General features: G+C 47.7%; 2 protein-coding genes across 4 annotated transcripts; both read left to right on the top strand.

Annotated features, from left to right (window-relative positions):
• Positions 1-3694: 3694 nt before the first annotated feature.
• Positions 3695-8458, top strand: LOC119323617 (glycerophosphodiester phosphodiesterase GDPDL4-like). Its single transcript, XM_037597312.1, has 9 exons — positions 3695-4022; positions 4959-5246; positions 5364-5473; positions 5557-6055; positions 6293-6331; positions 6417-6704; positions 7118-7257; positions 7410-7908; positions 8003-8458. Exons 1-9 carry the CDS (start codon positions 3914-3916, stop codon positions 8272-8274), a joined length of 2244 nt encoding a protein of 747 aa, XP_037453209.1. The 5' UTR covers positions 3695-3913; the 3' UTR covers positions 8275-8458.
• Positions 8459-15025: 6567 nt separating this feature from the next.
• LOC119323618 lies at positions 15026-16809 on the top strand. Of its 3 annotated transcripts, none has more exons than XR_005156418.1 (5): positions 15037-15466; positions 15556-15655; positions 15774-15938; positions 16059-16308; positions 16428-16809. XR_005156418.1 is itself a non-coding variant. In XM_037597313.1 (5 exons), exons 1-4 carry the CDS (start codon positions 15185-15187, stop codon positions 16124-16126), a joined length of 615 nt encoding a protein of 204 aa, XP_037453210.1. In that variant the 5' UTR covers positions 15057-15184; the 3' UTR covers positions 16127-16143; positions 16428-16809. The 3 variants fall into 3 exon arrangements, 2 of the variants coding, with proteins under 2 accessions (XP_037453211.1, XP_037453210.1); XM_037597313.1 differs by having other exon boundaries at positions 15057-15466; positions 16059-16143; XM_037597314.1 differs by lacking the exon at positions 16059-16308 and having other exon boundaries at positions 15026-15466.
• The last annotated feature ends 4680 nt before the right edge of the window (positions 16810-21489 follow it).

Below are 21489 nucleotides of genomic sequence, written 5' to 3'. Positions count from 1 at the left end.
AAAAATACCGTGGGCGATGACCTCAGGCAACGCACACACTTTCTAGAATAAACCGTGTTGGATCAATGAATAATCACACATGACTTTCTCTTGAAAACTGTTTGCGTCAGGCCACCTTGCACAAACGTTTACCACATGAAAACTGTATGTGATGGACAGCCTTTGCCGCACAGTTTCTTCCACGGACCGTGTGTGATATATTCAATAACGCAAGCGATTTAACGGGAAAAATTGTGTGTGATGTACCTGTGGACGGAACATTTTCGTTCGAGCGACCGTGTGGGATGTACATACGAACGGAAACGTTTAGCGGGGACTGACTATGTGGGATGTACTTGCGACCGGAAACAATTTTGCCGTATAATTATATCTTTTTTAGGTCCACTATATGTATTTCCGTATTTGAGCGCTCGCCAGTCGCAAACGACCTCATTTTGCCGAACGTGTGTGCCAAGAGGGCATATCCCCGACGGTTTCTGGGTCGTGTAGGAAGGACCCCCTTATCGCCCACACTCACTTGGCGACAGTTCCAAATGCCGTCGCGGAAAGGGGTTAAAAATCGTTTGTTTAGGAGCTCGCTATACTAGTGAGAGTAGCTCCGTGCAGAGCACTGTAGACATAGAAAAATCGCAAAATACATACGGCTCTAAATGTGGCAGACCCGTTGACTAAACTTCTCTCACAAGCAAAACATGATCACACCTTAGTACACTTTGGGATGTGAACTAGACTATTGACTCTAGTAAACCCTTTGGGTGTTAGTCACATGGAGATGTGAACTAATCACATAAAGATGTGAACTATAAGTGTTAAATCTCATGACGATGTGAACTAGATTATTGACTCTAATGCAAGTGGGATACTGAAGGAAATATGCCCTAGAGGCAATAATAAAGTTGTTATTTATATTTCCTTATATCATGATAATGTTTATTATTCATGCTAGAATTGTATTAACCGGAAACTTAGAACATGTGTGAATACATAGACAAAACAGAGTGTCCCTAGTATGCCTCTACTTGACTAGCTCGTTAATCAAAGATGGTTATATTTCCTGACCATAGACATGTCTTGTCATTTGATGAGCGGGGTCACATCATTAGAGAATGATGAGATGGACAAGACCCATCCGTTAGCTTAGTGTTAATGATCGTTTAGTTTTATTGCTATTGCTTTCATCTTGACTTATACATGTTCCTCTGACTATGAGATTATGCAACTCCCGAATACCGGAGGAACACCTTGTGTGCTATCAAACGTCACAACATAACTGGGATGATTATAAAGATGCTCTACAGGTGTCTTCGATGGTGTTTGTTGAGTTGGCATAGACCGAGATTAGGATTTGTCACTCCGTGTATCGGAGAGGTATCTCTGGGCCCTCTCGGTAATGCTCATCACTATAAGCCTTGCAAGCAATGTGACTAATGAGTTAGTTGCGGAATGATGAATTATCGAATGAGTAAAGAGACTTGCCGGTAACGAGATTGAACTAGGTATGATGATACCGACGATTGAATCTCGAGCAAGTAACATACCGATGACAAAGGGAACAACATATGTTGTTATGAAGTTTGACCGATAAAGATCTTCGTAGAATATGTAGGAACCAATATGAGCATCCAGGTTCCGCTATTGGTTATTGACCGGAGATGTGTCTCGGTCATGTCTACATAGTTCTCGAACCCGTAGGGTCCGCACGGTTAACATTCGATGACGATTTGTATTATGAGTTATGTGATTTGATGTACCGAAGTTTGTTCGGAGTCCCGGATGAGATCACAGACATGATGAGGAGTCTCGAAATGGTCGACACATAAAGATTGATATATTAAAAGGTTATGTTTGGACACCGAAATAATTTCGAAAAGGTTCGGACATTTTCCGAAGTACGGGGGGTTACCGGAACCCCCGAGGGGTTAATGGGCCTTCATGGGCCCTTGAGGAGAGAGGAGGCAGGCGACCAGGTGGAGGCGCGCACCCCCAAGTCTAAATCGAATTGGCTAGGGTTGGGGGGGGGGGCGACCCCCCTTTCCTTCTTCTCCTCCTTCTCTTCCCCCCTTCTCCTTCTTGGAATAGGAAGGGGGGCGGCAAATCCTACTTGGACCGGGAGTCCAAGTAGACTCCCACCCTTCCCGCGCCACACCTTGGCCGGCCTCCTCCTCCCCCTCCTTTATATACGTGGGGAGGGGGGCACCCCCAAAGACACACAAGTTTCTCTTAGCCGTGCGTTGTGCCCTCCTCCACAGTTACACACCTCGGTCATATCGTCGTAGTGCTTAAGTGAAGCCCTGCACCGGTAACTTCATTATCACCATCGTCACGCCGTCGTGCTGACAGAACTCTCCCTTGGCCTCAACTGGATCAAGAGTTCGAAGGATGTCATCGAGCTGAACGTGTGCTGATCGCGGAGGTATCGTACGTTTGGTACTTGGATCGGTTGGATCGCGAAGACGTTCGACTACATCAACCGCATTACTAAACGCTTCCGCTTTCGGTCTACGAGGGTAAGTGGGCACACTCTCCCCGCTCATTGCTATGCTTCTCCTAAATAGATCATGCGTGATTGTAGGCAAATTTTTTGAAATACTGCGTTCGCCAACAAAAAAGGAGTACAATTTTTTTATATTGGATTAATTTATTTTAATACTTGATCATTCTTACTATGCTTCGACATGATTTCTTTGCGAAGAAAATATTTCAGTTAATATTAAAAGATTATTTCGAATCAGTTTACGACATCCTCTTCGATGCTTCATTAACTAATCGTTAATGCTTCCTACGCTTCACACACATGCTTCGTAATAATGAAAACTGGGAAAAAAACTTAGAGCTTCTCTACCTAGCAAACCTGGTGCATCAGAAAACATTACATCATGCTTCCATGAACTTATTCCCTCCCTATTTTCTACATCACTCCCATGATTCACACAGACTATGTGCATAATGGAAAAAGATGCATCCTACACAAACTGGCATCATTCACATGTTTGTCACCATAGTTGACAACCTGAGGATTGCCAAACAGCCGAATTCAACAAGCTGCAGCACTTCTTGCTCTTTTTTTGTGTGGAAATGCAGCACTTCTTGCTACTTCCGAACTACTGCCAGGCCACGAACTATCTTGAGGAGCTGAAGCAGGATGGCGATCTGGATTGAGGAAACTACCATGGAAGCGGGAAACAACGTCAAATCAATCTCATGGGTGGCTATGCATTTTTTCTTGATCTGCAGAGAAGGACGGAAGCAGGAAGCAACGTCTACGAGAGGAAGAAAGGGAACGCCTGGAGAGAGAATCAGAGCTGATAGTGGAGGGCGTGAGATGCGGGAGCAGTTACGAACGAAGGACTCAATTTTAGCGAACTGAAAAAGCTAATATAGCACGGGTCCTCGGGAGCATATCTGAGTGTCATCGACTAGTCTAATACGATGCAAAGTATAAGACGTCTGATGTCTAGTGCTGCCCTTTATGAAAAGATATGATAAAAGTGGTAGTAGGAGTAGGTTTTTGATCACCAGTTTTTTTTAAGGTTTTGATCACCAGTTAATAGTGGTAGTTGCTGTAGTTTTTCTTTTTCTTTTTGCTAAATACTCATGTTTTTTCATATCTGTTGGAGGTGCTGTAGGAAGGGGATCACACTTTTTTTGACCACCTTCGCCCCCGGTGCCACCTTCTCCTGTTGGCCTCATCCCACAGCTCAGCAGCAGCCCAGCCCCTCCGTCTCCATTTCTTTTGTCCCTCTCTCTCTCGGTGTTAAAACGCGGCCGCCGTACGCGCATTGCCTCCTTCCTTCCGAGCAGTCGCTGGCTCGCTTCGACTCTTCTCCTTCTCTCCTCTTGCCGGGGCGTTCTTGGAGGGGGACTGTAGCTAGCCTAGCAGTGTTCTTGGAGCTGCTGCCGGTGGAGGTCTGCAATGGGGAGGAGCGGCCATGCCTGCTCCGTTCTTGGGTCGCTGCTGCTGCTGCTCCTGCTGCTGGGCCCGGCCGCTGCGCAGAAGGGCTCGACCTGGAAGACGCTGAGTGGTATACAAGCTGCACTTGCCTCTTGTTTAGTTGCTTAGTCCGTGCGTCTGCGATCTGATTCTGATCTGGGTTGACTTGTTCTGCGATTCTTAGTTCATAAGCTCGCATCTTGCTTGCGATTTCTGATTCGGCTTCGATGTATGGGTTGGATCTTTAGGATTAAGACGGGGCGAGTGCCCGGTCTTGCTCAACCTTCTGCTGTTTCTTCAAGAACATGGCCTTGCTGAAAGTTTCAAGGCTCGAGATTTCTGATTGGAAGCTTGGGGGCCGGCCATGATGCCTCCTTTTAAATTATTTGCATATAATATGAAATTTTGGCACAGCCGTCGGCGGTAGCCTCTTCTGCCGAATGCCATTTGGTTAGGATACGACAGCAACATCTTTGTGACTAATTCAGATGACGTAGTCAACGCTTCTTACCGCGTGAATGTTCATTGACTGTTCTTGGGTTAGGTTAGATCACTAGCTGCTGGCGTTTACTGTTCATCGACTGCTTATGGAGCAGGGGATTGTTTGCCCAGTTCGGCGGATGTCAATTTCAAGGAGTGATTTCCTTCTTCATGCATCAATTACAGTGGTCGATCATTTAATTGGCCATGCATGTAAAGTACAGTAGATTTATACCACTACCCTGGTACTCCCTCCGTTCCTAAATATTTGTCTTTCTAGAGATTTCAACAAGTGACTACATACGAAACATAATAAGTGAATCTACACTCTAAAATATGTCTACGTACCTCCGTATGTAGTTGTCCATTTGAAATGTCTAGAAAGACAAATATTTAGGAACGGAAGGAGTAGTTTTTTACGGAGTTTCTGCTGTGGCAATACATTTATGAAGTATTAGTTGGACAAAAAGTTACATCTATGAAGCTATGATCCATCCATTGTTCCTCCTGGCTGTTCTCAAGCCTAACACTCACCTCATTGTTTCAGGCGATGCTCCAGCAGTCATAGCTAAGGGTGGTTTCTCGGGCCTATTTCCCGACTCCAGTGACCCTGCTTATTCGTTTGCTGCCAGCAATCAGGATTCAGCCCAGTGGTGCGATGTTCGGTTAACCAAGGATGGCGTTGGCATCTGCCTTCCAGACATAAAAATGGATAACTGCACAACCATATCCGATCTTTTCCCAAAGGGAAAGAAGACCTACCGTGTCAACGGTGTGTCCACGACGGGGTGGTTCTCTGTGGACTATAACAGCATTGACCTGACCAATGTAACTTGTAAGTGCAAATGCAGCTTGCAGTTCTAATGTTTTGAGCATCTTCATTGCATCTTTCTCTTGCTTGATTAGCATTGTTGCCTTTGCTTGTCTAACCCAAACTTACTACTTGTTACAGTGCTGCGAGCAATCTTGTCTCGTACAAATAGGTTTGATGGAAGCTTCACGCTAGTTCAAGTTGAAGTTGCACTGTCGCAATATAAGGCCCCTGCTTGGTTGAATGTTCAGGTACATCAAACTTTGATTACTTTCAGTGTACTACAATTGAAGTGATCTTCTCTTATAGTCTGTCTTGTTTGTGTAAAACTCAGCATGACAGTTTCTACAGCCAGTTTAATCTGAGCATGAGAAGCTATATCCTGTCTATGTCAAAGCAATACACGGTTGACTACATCTCGTCCCCTGAAGTGAGTTTCCTCAAAAGTCTAGTTGGAAGGGTTGGCAGGAAGACAAAGCTTGTGTTCCGTTTTCTTGATGAAGGCCTTGTCGAGCCATCTACAAATCAGACATATGGCTCAATGCTGAAAAATCTATCATCCGTCAAGACTTTTGCTTCTGGAATACTTGTTCCCAAACACTATATCTGGCCTGTTACGGCAGATAATTATCTGCAACCCTCTACTTCAGTCGTGGATGATGCTCATAAGGCAGGCTTAGAAATTTATGCTGCTGATTTTGCCAACGACTTTGCACTCAGCTACAACTACAGCTATGATCCGTTAGCAGAATATCTTCGCTTCATCGACAATGGTGCCTTCTGTGTTGATGGTCTCTTGACTGATTTCCCTATCACTCCATTAGAGGCCATCGGTGAGTCCACATTATATGATTTCTTCACAATGCTATAAATGTTCCTTCAAGAAACTCACACACCCAAGCGGCCACTTTGTCAGGGCAATCTTTCATCTTTTATTGACTCTGTTCTAATCATGAAATAATCCACTTTCGACTTTTGGTATTCGTATATTTGAACAAGTTGGAGTATTAGTTTGGATCATGGCTTGTCTGATCTTGACTATTGATTTGTTCTATGCTTTGTTGCTGCAGGCTGCTTCAGTAACCTGAACAACACCAAGGCAGATCATGGTATGCCTCCTTCCTTTCTTTATCCATTCTTAACTCCTCAATTTAGTACTGTTATTGACCTCCGGACTTCACATTTACGTTGCAGGGGCACCTCTAGTTATCTCCCACAATGGTGCTAGTGGTGACTACCCTGACTGCACTGACCTAGCTTATCAAAAGGCAGTTGTTGATGGTGCAGATGTCATTGACTGTGACGTTCAAGTGACAAAAGATGGCATACCAATATGCATGAGTTCCATTGACCTAATGGATGTCACTACTGTTGCATCCTCGCAATTTGCTTCTCAAGCGGGTGTCATAAGTGACATTAAGGCTGTTGCTGGAGTCTATACCTTCAACCTCACTTGGGAGGATATTGCAAATAACCTGAAGCGTAAGTCAGTCTGAACTCTTTATTAGTAAATCTGGTTGCTGTATTTTTCTCTCTTGAGAAAACGCAAGTGGCAAGAGCCTTGCGCATCATTTCATTGCAAGGGAGGCTGGGAATAGGGAGGGAACTGAGAAATGAAAAAACACAACACATGCAAAATTAGTGGACATCCCAGGACTTTGGTAATAGTCGTATTCCTTTGCAGATAAGAAACAGTTTACTAGACATAAGTTATGTGTGTAATTCAGTTTCCTTCCATTAACTGAAAATAATAGTAAGTTATGCACGATCATGCCATGCCATTTCATTGTTGTACAAAAAAATCAATCGTTTGGTGAAACAATTGATCGTCCATCTCTGGAGTTACTTGCCCTCGTCTATCACTTACTCGAATACTGACATTTCCGTGTTCACAGCTATGATATCAAACCCATTTGGCCAGATTGGCCTATCAAGAAATCCCAGAAACAGGAACGCAGGAAAATTCATGAGATTATCAGACTTTTTGGCTTTTGCAAAAGGAAAAGATTTGTCAGGAATCATGATTACCGTGGAGGTAAGCATGCATTTAAATATGCTGCAAACCCATAATTGAGTGATGTACTCTTCCCATTTCCTGCATCTCTTGTTGAGTCGGCTAGCAAAAAGATGGGTTGTTAGTTGAAAAAAATGATACTAATACTGAGCGATTGATTGGATTTTTTGCAGCATGCTTCATTCATGGCAGAGAAACTTGGGTTTGGTGTGGTAGATGCAGTGATCAAAGCTGTTGATGACTCTGGTTACAGCAAACAGAGCGCCCAGAAAGTGATGATCCAGTCAACAAACAGCTCAACCCTGGTGAAGTTCAAGCAGCTGGCCAAGTATAACCTTGTGTACAAGATCGACGAAGTCGTGAAAGACGCGGCGCCTTCCTCCCTCGCAGACATGAAAAAGTTTGCGGACGCTGCTTCTGTCAGCATCAAGTCCGTTTACCCAGAGTCGAGCAATTTCCTGATAAACCAGACGAACCCTCTCGTCAAGTCCCTGCAGTCTGCTGGCCTTCCAGTCTATGTGTACCTGCTGAGGAACGAGTTCTTTTCTCAGCCGTACGACTTCTTCTCAGACGCCACGTCACAGATCAATGCCCTTGTGCACAAAGGGGGAGAGGGAGGCGGAGTGGATGGACTCATCACCGATTTCCCGGGGACGGCTCACAGATACAAATGTGCGTGCTCTTGTTGCCTTTGTAACCAACATTTTTCATCCCGTTCACCATGGTACATGCTGGAGTGAAGTGAATTCTTCTTGTGTTTGCGCAGTGAACTCGTGCAGGAACATGGGGGACAAGACGCCCTACTACATGCTGCCTCCCCAGCGCGGCGGCCTGGTTGGGGTCATACAGGATAAAGCAGCATTGCCACCAGCAATGGCCCCAGAGCCGGTGTTGACTGTCTCCGACGTGGCGGAGCCGCCCCTTCCTCCGGTGAGCAACACCACAGCTCCAGCGCCTTCCCACGCCGCCGCCGATGTCTCCGTCTCGATCCCGATCACTGCAGCGGTGCTAGTGCTATGCGCTTCTCTGCTTATCTGAGGAGCACTAATCATTCTTTTTTTTGCCACCTGTTCTATTCTATGTAGCGAGCGATTCATTTTTCCTTTTGCTTTGGGTCTCATTTGGGGTGGTGGATGTTGAGGTTAAATGTTGGATGATTCATGCCTGGATGTGATGTGAACTGGGGACCCGATCTTTCGATGAGAGAGGATAACTACGATTTTGGGTGGGATTTGACCCTCACGATCCGGCTCCCAACCGTATAGGAAGAATCGTACACGACTGATATCCACGGCAATCGCTGAACCAACTCCACGGCGTTATCGACCGAGCCAACGGCGCGATCGACCTATTCACGAAGGATTTTTCCTGCAAGCAAATCGAAGAACATGCAAGAAAATAATAGCCAAGCAATCTCAAAATTACGAATATGCTAGATGGGATTAATCTCACAAGATGGGGTTCCAATAGGATGTCTTAACGGTCGCACTAGCCGCTACGAGCGAAGACAAATAAAAGTAGCAATATAGCTAAACTTCTCTAAACAAAACCCGAGTCTAAAACATAATCTAGGGTAACTATTTATTAGAGGCAGACGTGCTGTCGAGTCGGTTCGATGTGTCCCATCCGAACTCTGCTTCGGGCGTACGTGCACGGGCCCATGTGCACGGGCCCACGTGTAGAGGCCGCAGCGTTCCAGGGACAGACTGAGAGTCCACGATCTGACTCCTAATCCAAGTGCTTCGGTCCTGGTGCCCTCTGTCTTTGTGCACGTAACATCAAATGATGGTTGTGATGGATCATGGATGGTTCGATGGTGCATGCATGGCATGTACATGCATGTGTACGTGTTCCATGCATATGAACTGCTCCTCATTTTCACACGGCTTTTGTAAAAATATTCTGGTATTCTGCATACAGTAAAAGAAGGTGTTGTATTTCTACTCCGAGTATTTGGTGTTGATGTGGACATAGCCTCCACCGATGAGACCAAAAATATTATCCTCATATACAATAATCAGGTGATTCCTATTAATAATTATATAAATTATAATTTTATTACTCGGAGTAGAAATACAACACGTTCTTTTATTGTATGTAGAATACCAGAATATTTTTACAAGAGCCGTGTGAAAATGAGGAGCAGTTCATATGCATGGAACACATACACATGCATGTACATGCCATGCATGCACCATCGAACCATCCATGATCCATCACAACCATCATTTGATGTTACGTGCACAAGGACAGAGGGCACCAGGACCGAAGCACTTGGATTAGGAATCAGATCGTGGACTCTCAGTCTGGCCCTGGAACGCTGCGGCCTCTACACGTGGGCCCGTGCACGTGGGCCCGTGCACGTACGCCCGAAGCAGAGTCCGGATGGGACGCAGCGAACCGACTCGACAGCACGTCTGCCTCTAATAAATAGTTACCCTAGATTATGTTTTAGACTCGGGTTTTGTTTAGAGAAGTTTAGCTATATTGCTATTTTTATTTGTCTTCGCTCGTAGCGGCTAGTGCGACCGTCAGAGATTAATCCCATCTAGCATATTCGCAATTTTGAGATTGCTTGGCTATTATTTTCTTGCATGTTCTTCGATTTGCTTGCAGAAAAAATCCTTCTTGGATAGGTCGATCGGGCCGTTGGCTCGGTCGATAACGCCGTGGAGTTGGTTCAGCAATTGCCGTGGATATCAGTCGTGTACGGTTCTTCCTGTACGGTTGGTAGCCGGACTGTGAGGGTCAAGTCCCACCCAAAATCGTAGTTATCCTCTCTCATCGAAAGATCGGGTCCCTAGTTCACATCAAGTGGTATCAGTTTTCAGGTTCATCGGTGACAGATTTACAGTTTTATTAGGTTAGATTGTTTTTCAATCCTACAACCCACAAAAAAAACCAAAAAAATTAGATTAGTTCATCCGCTGCACCTATCTTTTTTAGCCTTTAGCAATTTGCATCTAGTATTTGCTTTGTTGAATTTTTGGTTGCATTCATCCTATCATTAGTGCTGGTTTAGATTTGTTTGAAAAGAAATTATCTACTAGATCAATTTTCTTTTTGTCCCCTGTAATTTTCCATCCGAGCTTATCAAAAAGAAAAACGAGATTGCATCTGTTCTTAGCCGCAAGACAATTGGTTTTCTGGACGCTACGCACACACGGCTTAACTTCCGTATTTGTTCATATACATCCAAGATTCTCGCAGGTTATTGCAACCTACAAATCTGAGTTCTGTTCACACGCCTTTCCACGCCATACCTCATCCATCGTATTTCGCGCAACGCCACACACAAGGCCTCTTTGTCTGCCATCCCGTGTTACTATTCTGTCTGCCACCCATCACCGCTGCGTCTCCTTGTGAGTTGCCTGTACTAGTGCACGTTTGAGTATCCTTTAATTTCTACTCTAGTACTAGTACGTGACCTGATCGTTTCTAGTTGCATCTAATTTGGCAGCCTCTTTCTCTCCTGTTTCATCTTTGTGTATATACTTGAGAGAGAGAGAAAAAAAGAAAAAAAAAGAAAAGAAAAAAAAGAAAAAGAAAAAAAGAGCGAGAAAAAAAAGTGAAGACACAATAAAGTCGAAGAAGAAAAAGTAAGAAAAAAAGAAGATCAGGCTGGTTAGCATCTTTTGGAATATCTCTTACTGTTCGGAACGTTTGCTTTGTTCATATACGTGATATCTGCTGCACATTTTTCTGCTCCCGGCTGCCATACATTGCTATTTATACCTCACTTATATCTAGCTATTTAGAGCTATCATATTTTTATCGGTTTTCACTCATTTGATTCAGTATCTGGGCTTAGATTGTTTTCTCTCTTACTAGTCGACTGCCAGCACTAGTTAGGAGTTTGAGAAATTATTCAACTTGCATTGCTTTTTGCTAAATTGTGCCACTAATATTGTGAGTTGAGAAGCCTTTGCCAAGCTACACTTTTTCTACCAATAAGTATAGGTTCCAGCTCTACTGATTCCTGGTTATCGCTTCATCCAATCTTCATCGGTATTTGAAGCCAGCACCAACGCGCCGATCACCACCTGTTGCATTGGTAAGAACAAGTAAGATTTTGATACTAAGTTTGAGTGTGAGCGAATTTTGTCCACCATATCCTGTTAGTTGATAGGGATTATACATTGTGTTTTTTTCTCTTTCGCTAACAATGGCACAGGATCAACCCACACTTGAGGGCCTCACCGCGGATGTGAAAGTCACCAGCGAGCGTCTCGCCCAACTTGAGGGTGCTTAGATTGTGGCCGAAGAGAGGCTCAAGGCCATCGAGGATGCACAGGGTGTTGCGAACACACAGCTAAAGGACATCTTGTCACGTCTGGACGAGTTGCGGACTGCACCCCCCGTCAACAACAACGTTGATCCTCGCAACTCCCTGGGAGGCGCCGCTATTTCACGCGCTCGGTGTGTGCCCATGGGTCATCCTCAACACCCAGCTACTGCCACTGATGCTGCCACCATAAACCAGCACCAACAAATTCCTCCCCGCGTCACTGATGAACATGGGGACAATTACGAGGATTATTCTGGTGACACCGAGGTCGACCACCACAATGACCGTGCTCATCAGCAACTGCGTTTCAACCATCAAGGTATGGCACGAGGTCCACATAGGTATGATGTTCGAGACTACGACCACTCAAGTGCTAAAATTAAATTTACTATGCCTGTTTTCAATGGTAAATATAATCCAGATGTTTATCTTGACTGGGAACTTTCCGCTGAACAAAAATTTGCATGTCATGATATTCCTGAGAACCAAAGAGTTAGGGCAGCCACTAGTGAACTTACAAACTTTGCTTCTATGTGGTGGAGTGAATATTGTCGTATTAATGCAAATAATATACCTACTACTTGGGATGCTTTAAAACAAGCTATAAGACAACGTTATGTTCCTTCCTATTATGCTCGTGATAAACTGAATGAATTGCAACGTTTAAAACAAGATAGCAGTTCTGTAGAGGATTATTACCAAGAATTGCAAATTGGCTTAGTGCGATGTGGATTAGTTGAAACAGAAGATGCTATGATGGCTAGATTTTTAGGTGGTATGAATCGTAATATTCAGGATATATTGGACTATAAGGAGTACAATTCTATTACTCGTTTGTTTCATTTTGCTTGTAAAGCTGAAAGAGAAGTACAGGGACGACACAACAAGGGACGAGGTAATTTTTCTACAGGTCGCCGCTCCTCATGGACACCCTCTCCTACAGTTCCGTCCACTACTGAGTCAACACCACCTATCTTGAACAATGATGCACACCCATCAAGTTCAAAATCAGCTACACAATCATCGGAGACTTCAAAAGCAATTTCTCTAGCACCCACCACTTCGTCTGGACGCACAAGGGACATGAAGTGTCATATATGCAAAGGTGGCGGGCACTTGATGAAGGACTGCCCAAATAAACGAACATTCATTGTACGGGAAGACGGTGAGTACTCCTCTGCTAGTGATTTGGATGAAGATACACGTGCTATGCTTGCCACTAATAATGTAGGTGACATTAAGGAGCATGACACAGAGAAGATACATATTAATGCTGAGATGGCCGATCAGTACCCAAGTCTTGTAACGATGCGAGTATTTAGTGCCCAGGTGGGGCATACTGAGATGCCTCAATGCCATAATCTTTTTCAAACTAAGTTTGTTGTCAAAGGGCATTCTGTTCGTGTGATCATTGATGGTGGAAGCTGCAATAATTTGGCGAGTATAGAGATGGTCGAGAAACTTTGCCTCACCACTACGAGACACCCCCATCCATATTACATCCAATGGTTTATCGACTGTGGTAAGTTGAAGGTAACACGTCGTGTGCGAGTACTATTTACACTTGGTTCATATCATGATTATGTTGACTGTGATGTTGTACCTATGCAAGCTTGTTCTTTATTGTTAGGTCGGCCTTGGCAATATGATAATAGTGTTACTCATCATGGTAGAACAAATTCGTATACTCTTGTGTTTGAAGGAAAAACCATCAACTTGCTTCCTATGACCCCTGATGAAATAGTAAATGATGGGAAATCTAAATCAACGGATCGTGCTATGCACACTATGCTTGCTATCCATTCTGAAATGTTTCTATTGAGTGTACCAACTTGTGATCCGGATATACATTGTACCCATATAGTTAGTTTGCATCCCCATAATTCATACATAGACTTTGTGTGGGATCAAACTTTTCATGATATTCCTAATGATGCTATGGCAAATTTATTTCATCCTCATGAGTTAATGCCTTTGGAACGGCCTATATATGTGCATTCCAATTACCCAGGACCAACCAGATCGGTGGTCACAACACACATTACATTGTCAGGGAGGTTTGAAAGCCAAACACATTGGTTCCCATAGGCACCACTACAGCCTAAAGCAGCCAGTTCATGGGCTGGGACATTACAGGCGCGTGGACAGTGGTAGGCATTCCACTTAATAAAACCGAAACGGAGCAGGTATTTGAGCTCGCGAAAGATGGCACCCAGCAAGGATCGATCAGGAGTTCCAGAATTGATGGCCTGCACAAGAGCCAAGCAATCAGTCTGAAAAACAACACGGCCCATGCACATGGTCTTCAGCAAACCGGACAGCACGCAGCAGGGCAGAAGCTTCAGCATGAAGAGCATCGTACATGTTTTCCACTACTCGGCGACAGCGAAGAGGATGTCTCCAGCATGGTCCCGAGCAATGCACCCCCACCCACCAGGTTGTGACAGGCCCCTAAAAGCTGCATCAATGTTGATTTTAACCACATCCAGAGCTGGCTTAGACCCATTTCTGAATCCTCTGCACTCTTGGCTGTACAGGTTTTGCATTGTATTCCCGCCATTCAATGACATGTCTCGTAACTGACGACTGAAACTCCTCCACTGATGCTCTGTTTTGGTTATGATTCGTTTTGTTCCTCTCTGTCCACCACAACCACAGGAGGCAAATTGCTTTTAGTTTTTCATCCTTGGGTATACGAAAGAGCTCCTCCAGCAGCCGGCGAGATGTTTGGCATTCAAGCAGGCTTTGACGAACACCCTTCAGACCACAAGCTCTCCACATTTTCTTTACCTTTTTGCAGCGCAGAAACAAGTGCCCTCCGTCCTCCGGCAGTCGATGGCACACCACGCAACTTGTGTCCAGCTCAACTCCAATGTGCTCCACGTTTCGCAGCAAAGGGTGACTATTGTGAGCCAATCTCCACATGAAGTGATGTACCATCCCAGGGCAATTCACTTGCCAGAGGTGCAGCTACATTTTCTTATCCTCCTCCCGCCCTGACGAGCATTCACCAGTTTGCCGCTGGCATTGGCGCCGAAGAAGGTCGACGTAAATCCCATACGCTGAGCGGACAGAGAATAACCCCTTCCTGTCAAACTGCCATGCCACGAAGTCGTCATGATGTTCAAAGATCGGAATCGACAAGATCACATTTGCATCCTCCTGACAGAAAGTTTGCCTAACCAGCTGAGTATCCCAAGAGTTAGTGTATGGATCAATCAACTCAGCAACCCTAGTCAGCAGGGTGCTTCCCCTCCTCGTTCTTGGGTACCTGACCGCACCAGAAGGTAGCCATGGGTCCTGCCAGATCCTAATATTGTCGCCATTGCCAACTCGCCACACCATCCCCTCCTTAATGACCTCTACTCCCTGAAGGATGCTTCACCAAACATAGCTTATGCCAGGAGCAGTTGCAGCAGAAAGAATGTTCCCGTCCGGATAATACTTGGCTTGTAGGACACGAGCACAAAGAGAGTCAGGGGCTGACGCCACACCTGCCAGGCAAGCATTGCGATGTTATCACTCTATGATTGTTAAAGAGAAGAACTGATGCATTCAGCCCCCAAGAGTCTAGAGTTGCGGTCCCAGACCAGATTTTGATGTGGGAACTCAGAGAGAGTTCCAGATCGGACGGCCGTCCGATTGACATCGGACGGCGAGATGCTCTTATTGCGCCTATGGCCGCCGGTTGCTTGTGTGGCCACGGCCACAGCTAGGGCAATGATCCAATCTCGAATGTCGTCTGCCTCTACGCCCACGGCCGTGGCGGTGGCGCGGCCGGCGGGGAGGTACGCCGTGTACGTCGCGGCCGTGCCGCTGAGGGCTCCTCAGGGTCCGGCCCAGGCCCTGATGTCTTCGGCCTACTCGTTGGGTCTGTGGGACCTTCAGCACTTCATGGTGCTCCTCCGGCCCGACCCTGCCCGAACCCCAACCCGAGCCCAGGTGATGTGAGGCCAGCCGGAAGGAATCCGTCCTCTCCCTTTTCGACCCCGCAAGATGCTCAGAGGGCGTTTGGCTTGGCTGGCTTGCAGGAGCAGGAGCAGGAGCCGTCGTTGGTGTTCGATTTCCAGCCTCGCCACCCGGAGGATGCTCTCGCCGCCTTCTCCGTGCTCTCGCGGAGCAAAATACCGGGTAGCTAAGCCGCCGGCGCCGGCCTCTCTGCGTGCTTGCTTGGGATTTTCTTTTTCTTTGTCAAGAAGAAACGGAAGCAGAATTCTGATTCATCTTGTCTGCGACGACGGGCGGACAGGGGTGGTTCGGAGGAGAAGGCTGCGGAGGATCCCTGACAGGAGGAGCTGGTTCGTCGGCCTAAGCGACGGCGACGGCGACGCCGCCGACGCCGCCGAGAGGTTCAGCGAGCGCTGGCCGACCGACCTGGTTGTCGGGAACCACGACTGCCGAGACTACACCAACGGTTGGCAGGCACAATTGCCGCTTTACTTGCACATTGACATTGCCATCTCTTCTTTTCATCATCTCAATCTTTTGTTTCTCTGTGTGTGTGTGTGTGTGTGCGCATGATCTCGTTCGCAAGGGCTGGTGGAGGTCTTGACAGGACAAAAACGTGTCCTCGACGCGCTGAGATCAGCAGGCCGCCAATGAGGCCGCGCCATCGTGGGGTGGGCCGGACTGCTTTCTTCTTACCTTTCCTTCTTTCTGCTGCACTAGCGTTGTTTACTGAATCTTGCTCCAGACATCGTCTCAACATATTCGTGATATACATACATATGCGTAAATGGTAGTACCATATGGTTGAAAGAGACAGGCTTGGATGATTACGCCAGGTTGATTCACTCTTCTGTTGCTTGTCCGACGGAGTTCATCATGCTTCTTGTGTTACTGTTTTCCAGAGATAAGTTCCAATTCCTTTTAAGGAGAAATAAGTTGCCGTTTCACTTTGCAGATGGTTGATATATCAGGATTCCGACTGCTCTCGCCCATCTGTGAATTCTTCTAATCCTAGACCAAGAAAACATACTGTCTGCAACTACTAATGAAACGCATCAGCCTTCTCGGACAAAGGTGTGGCATAAATAAGAAATGCACTTCGAGGAATTCCTCGGCTGGAGCTTGAAGCAAAAGTAGGAAAAACCAATCAATGTAATCAGGTGCTGGTTGCTGAGTGAGTATCTGGTAATTTGCTGTCAGTAGTTCTTTTACACATATTAATTTGCTATCAGTAGTAAGTGAAGCAAAATGTTTACTAACAAAATGGAGGAAGGAATATCCAGTAGCACTTGGATTATACTAGTATATGGCTTCAGCAAACAAACACAAGTTACTTCTGGATTCTGTTTTCGAAATGTGTTCCTAAATGAGAGACGTTTTTGTAGTTTAAATTAAACTGATTTAAGCTGCAAAAACGGCTTACATTTAGAAACACAGGGTGTAATTTCTTATATTCTTCTCCATTAGAAGTGGCAACTATACACAGTACATCACATCTCCCTGCTGACCCTAACACCCAATGCCTTCCAAACAATGGCAAGTTAGGACATGATGACCAAGTGCCATCGTTGGCTGGCCACCCTTGGGCTCTGGCTCCCCTCCGTCTCATAATGTAAGACGTTTTTTGACACTACACAAAACGTCTTACATTATGAGACGGAGGGAGTAGCAGTCTAGCACCCAAATGCTTATTGGCGTTTGCCGACTAGTTTGGACATGATGACAGAGACAAAAGGAATGTATCTGGGGGTTGACTATCTCCATTCTTCTTTCTCTCAAGTCTGACAACAGGAGGCTTATCGAGATATCGTCAAAATCGGAGGTCACAACTCACCAACCTAACAAGACAAGGTGATCTGCTGTGACATTTCATCCATGATGGGTGTTTTTACTTTCTGTCTGTAGCCCCTACCTACCCTGGGACTGCACCTTATCAACAAGGTAGCAACTCAAGCCCTGGGCAGGCAATCGATTAGCGCTGTGCCTGCAACACTGGAGGCAGACCCCGGTGTTTAATTAGCTGGCCACCCAAATACCAAAACCTAATCTGCACCGTGCTTTTACTTTCTGTCTGTAGCCAGCTGCAGCATCTTTTCGCTACGTAGGTCCTAATCTTTTAGCTGCACAATCTAATTAAGCCACCGCTACTTTGACTTCTGCCTGAATATAGATTAATCTTGGTGTGCAGAAATGGTAGTGATGTTGCACAACAGATCATCTGATTTGAAGGTGAAAAGATACATCAAGACCATGTTGAAATGAATGTGTTGTTTGTGCGGTATTAATTGATCCTAATGGACTTTCTTTTTTCTTTTTTCCGAAGCGCCTCTACAACAGGGCATCATTTTATTAATTATTCATCAAGACTTCACAAAGAAATACATCAATAATTCTAAAGTCACCTTCTTTGGCAACAACAGTCGCTACCGCTCGGGTCGCCCCCCGCTCGGGCGACTCGGGTGGCTCCCCAACCCTAGCCACCGCCGGGGCTTAGCCCATCCTCCTCCACTCCTCCCGCCGCCGCCGGAGGACGCCGCCAGCTTGCGCCCGGAGGCCGACGGCGGTGGCGGGGGCTCTTCGTCCCTCCCGCATCTCAGGGGTGGCGGGACCCCAACATGCGTGGAGGTGCGGCCGATCTAGAAGCGACGGCGTTAGCTTCGACGGCGGCGGCGGTCGGCCCTGCCTCGGGCCACAGGCGGCTGCTGCTGCGGCTGACCTGGATCGGGCGGCGGCGCGATGCGGTCTTCGGCGGCATGTCATCTGGCTTTAGATCGGCGGCGGCGTCGAGGGCCTGGTGGACTGCTTAGCGGCACCCATGGCAGATCTGTTCTGGCCGGTGTAGCCAGTGGTGGCGGTCATCTTCTTCGTCGGCGGTGGCCGGCCAGAAGCTTGGTGATCGGATCTCGAGATTCATCATCTAGTCCCGTCTGCGAGTTGGGGAGACATGGTTGTCGGTGAAAACCGAGCCGACGGCAGGCGATGGCGGCGTTCTACGCCGTTACCTTGATGAAGGCATCGTCTAACTACTGTCAACCCACTCGTGCTGCTCCGGGGGAAACCCTAGGATCTGGTGTTCTAGATCGGACGATGGCGGCACTGCGGTGTCGTTTCTTTTTTGGGAGCATCGTTTGTGGACTAGCGCTAGAAGTCAGAGGCAGGAGGTGGAGCGGCTTCGTCTTGCACGGAGCTTCGGTGGAGATGTCAAGTCATGCCTGACCGACAGGTGTATGCTTGGTCATGCCTGGTCGGCAGGTGCTACGCATGACAGATCCTCCAAGGACTTCAAGCTGTGTCGGCTGGTGATACTTGGCAGCATGGCGCTGAGGTGTATCAGTGACGACCGCGACGTGTTCAGCTGTTTGCGCGCAGGGAGGAGGTGCCGTTGGGTGCCGTGGTGGCGTCGACGATAGCTGGACCGAGCAAGGTTGATGCATCAGTACAGTTCTGAAGATGGAGCGGTGGTAGTTGGCGGCGGCGGCCTCTGAGAGCACGCCGGACCAGTGTGTGCCCCAGACCCGGCAAGTGGCTAGGTTGGGGTCTCAGGTTGTAGATGTTAGGCTTGGCTGCGATATCTGTTTGGTATTAGGCTCAGGCTATCTGCGCCCCTTCATCAACTGGATAGGTGTAGCGACAGTTTGTTGCTTAGACGGCGGCTTTAGTCTTACTGTTGTATTGATTTTGTAAGGTCTTGTGACAATAATTAATAAAGTGTCCGTATTCATCGCTCAGATGCAGAGGCCGGGGGTCATCCTCCTTTTCTAAAAAAAAAACAGTCGCTACACCTATCAAGTGATGAAGGAGGTGCACATGATCGGGGCCGCCTACCCTAACCTCGCACCAACGCCGAACATCAAAACCGGAAGCCCCAACCAAACCATCAAACGGTAGGTCGAGGGCACAAACTGGTCCAGCATACTAACAGCGGGCGCCGCATGCACACGCTCCAGAGGCCGCCAAGAACCATCTTCCGTCGATCCCTCTTCAGAACTGGTTTCAATGTACTGACCTTGCCAGGCCTGCCGTCGACGCCACCACGACGCAAGACGGCGCCACCTCCCTACACGCGTCGATCATCCCGCATCCATCGCCGAGACCCTACCACGCCACGCCATCGAGACTCCACGTCGTTGATGTGTCACAAGCAACGTCGCCCCATCGCTGAAACCGTCCACTGGTCCCTCTAGATGATGAACAACTCCAAGAATGACGCCCCCACGGGAGGAACGACACATGAGCGTTGTCATCACCCGATCAACTGATAAGGGTTTCCCTCGGAGGTAGTGGAATGAAGTTGGAGCTTCACCTCGATGATGCTTTCAAGAAGAAAACGATGCCAAGGGCATCGCCATCATCGGCTACGCCCACTGACCGAAGACAAGGTCTGATGTAGGGTGGAACCCTAAGGCTGATCTTTCATGATTTGGAGGGGATCTCACGAAGAACACGAAGAACACACGAGAGGGTAAACGAGAGGGAACACTCAAATCAACAAGAAACGATCACACATGTGCTAGATCCATGAACATAAAGAGTGATACATGATCCAAAACACAACAAGGGACGATACAAACGGTCGGTAGTTCTTCCCAATCCGTGACGAGATGGGGTCTTGAATCCGCGAGGGGATCTTCCCTTGACGGGGTCTTGAATCCACTTGGGATCTTCTCCGTGGAGGCCTCCGTCTGCAACGGAGTATATATCAAGTGGATGAGCAAAGCTCTATCTCTAAAATGAGGTAAAACCAATGCTAACCCTAACAAGAGGGAGGAGGAGGAGTATATATAGTCTAGGGGCAAAGGGTACATGGGCTTCGGCCCAACACGCTGTGCACAACAGGCGTCGGACGTCCGACCGTTACCGGTCGTCCAGTGGCTCGTGAGGGTTCGACGTCCGGTAATGCTCGGACTTCCGACATTTCGGCTCTGATCAGGTGGCGCCAGATATCCTGAGGCGGTCGGTCGTCCGGTCGTCAGTCGTCCGGCGAGCTCGGATTTCCGCTATTTTTCTTCTGTGAGGTGGCACCGGATTTCTGGAGGGGCTCTGTTGTCCGGTCGCTGGGGAGGTGTCAGATGTCCAATCCATGGCGGTTGTTCGGCCGCTGTAGCATTCGCTGGTTGGCCCTTCAGTATGGTGGAGGCTCCAGGCATCGGAAGTCGGACGTCCGACGTGGTCCAGTCGTCCGGTGGCTGTAGACTTCAGGCAGCTTCTCCGTTTGGTCCTTGTATTTGGTGTCCTTGCTGTCTTGTCCGTTGGATGTAGTTGCTCCGTGGCTTCCCTCTAAGTACCTGATCACACATAGGGTCTCCACTTGAGGTAGTAGCCATGTCTCACATGTGGAAAGTGGTAGTTCGGAGAGGAGCGAGTTCACCTTAGTTTCAATAGCCCTTGCTCGAGCTCTAGTCATTGGTCCATGTGGTGTCGTAGGAGATGAAGGTAGGTCCATGGGGATGACCGTAGGATGCTCCGCATCAAGATCTTCATATGGATATGCCCCACGAGATTCCAACCGACATCCTGTACACCGGCTAGACCAACTTCAAAGCCCCAGATCAGGCTGCCTAGATCCGGCGACTACCCACAGCAATACTGCCACCACGGGATCCCCGACTCTCTGGCCACTGCCGGAGAATGGCACCGCTAGAGCCTGTGGGCGGGCTGCCACCCCACCTCCCCAAACCATGAGAGTCATCGGGAAGGATCCCTGTCCCGCTCGTCATTGTCGCTGATCCGAACCAACAGGAGCCAAAGCCACCAGATCACGGGTACAACTCCGCCTCGGACATGGGCACCACCACACCATGCTGCCAAGGGCCGCCTGAGCTTCAGCTGCTGCCGCCGCCCCGGGATCCAGGGCGAACGTCGCTGCCGCCACCAGCCACACCCCCGTACCTCCGGCCGAACCCCACCAGCAGCACAACAAGCACCGCTGCTGTGAGGGCCGCACCCCGTGGATCCAGGAGAGGGAGGAGAGGCCCTCCTCCGCCGCCGTTGCACGACGGAGGGGGACGTGGGTCGCT

Source organism: Triticum dicoccoides, chromosome 6B, assembly GCF_002162155.2.
Source record: "Triticum dicoccoides isolate Atlit2015 ecotype Zavitan chromosome 6B, WEW_v2.0, whole genome shotgun sequence".
In the NCBI taxonomy this organism is placed as follows: domain Eukaryota; kingdom Viridiplantae; phylum Streptophyta; class Magnoliopsida; order Poales; family Poaceae; genus Triticum; species Triticum dicoccoides.
Note: the sequence above shows the minus strand (reverse complement) of the source record. Positions and strands in the feature narration are given on the sequence as shown.